General features: G+C 61.4%; 1 protein-coding gene across 1 annotated transcript in view; it reads right to left on the bottom strand.

Annotated features, from left to right (window-relative positions):
• REN (renin) overlaps nt 1–1,198 on the bottom strand; it is a gene marked incomplete at its 5' end in the record, with an annotated part of 3,829 nt that overhangs the window by 2,273 nt on the left and 358 nt on the right. Inside the window, 2 exons of the mRNA XM_010157533.1 lie at nt 543–739; nt 866–984. Of these exons, the coding sequence (XP_010155835.1) occupies nt 543–739; nt 866–984 (316 nt within the window). The remainder of the gene's footprint in view (nt 1–542; nt 740–865; nt 985–1,198) is intronic.

The following is a 1,198-nucleotide window of genomic DNA, read 5'->3' on the forward strand; positions in this document are numbered from 1 at the left end:
GGGGGGAGGTCTCCGCGCCCCCCCCAGCCATAGCCATCCCGCTGCTCCTGCGGGTTTTGGCGCTGCTGGGAGGAGGGATGCCCGGGCACAACAGTTTGGGGCAAGAAATGAAACAGGGTTTGGCTGCTGGTGCAGATTTTGCTTCAGTAGAATTTTTTTTTTTTTTTAATTTTGCCTTTAGATGGAACACCAAATCCTCTCCCGGCTGTGATTGCTCCAGCCCCACGAGCAGAGCCGGCAGCTTTGTGCAATCCGACAGTGATAAACGAGCGGGGAGTAGCTCCCGGCCTCGGCACTCCCTGCCCAGCAGCTCCTGATAAGCATCCACCTGGCTCTACCTCTTGTGCTGCCTCATTCCATCCCAGCTCCTCCAGGCACCCTCCATGTGCCCATGCCCTCCATCCCACCCCGGGTCCCACAGCCCCAGCCACGGCTCTTTCCCAATCCCGAGATGGGATGCCAGCCCTGCCGTGAGCGCGACGCCTATGCCCTGCAAAACAAACACCTCCCCAGCCCCGGCGCCTGCTCCCCACGACACCCACCGGCTGTAGTAGACGGAAAACACATCCTCCTTGAGGATCTGCTGGGAGAGGATCCGATCGAAGACGGGGGTGATGCCGTCGATGGCCTGGCTGGGGTAGCCCATGCCCAGCACCCCATCAAACCTGGCAAAGATGAAGGGGAAGGCAGGCAGCGCCGTCGCCTCGGCGAAGACCTGGATGATGGGGATGTCCGATACCTGGGGAGGGTCACAAGCGTTCTTGCAGAGACCTGGGGGAGGGTATTAAATCCCCACCGGAAGCCCCCTACTCTTGGGTAACTGGGGATGCTCATGTGGGGGAGCAGATTCAGGGCAGAGGCTCACCATGACAATGTCCTGGCTGAGGAAGCCTTTGACGCTTCCCGTGCCGTAGCGGATAGCGAATCCCGTGCCGTTGGCTATGTACGTCCGCGACTTGGAGGAGTCGTAGCGGCTGTGGGAAACTGGGGAGAGGGAGAAGGTGCGTCAAGGAACGCGAGGGAGGTGGCAACAGTGGGATCAACCCAGGGTCTTTGTTCCCCCAGCCTCCATGGGATGACCAACCCACCCTGCCCCAGTGCCAGGGGACCACACAGCAGCAGACAGACCCCCCGGTGCTACCCATCCCAGCCCCCTTCGAGCAGCTCTCGAGATGGAGGGACCTGCCCACGGCCCCCC

Source organism: Eurypyga helias, unplaced genomic scaffold, assembly GCF_000690775.1.
Source record: "Eurypyga helias isolate BGI_N326 unplaced genomic scaffold, ASM69077v1 scaffold17408, whole genome shotgun sequence".
Taxonomy (NCBI): Eukaryota; Metazoa; Chordata; class Aves; order Eurypygiformes; family Eurypygidae; genus Eurypyga; species Eurypyga helias.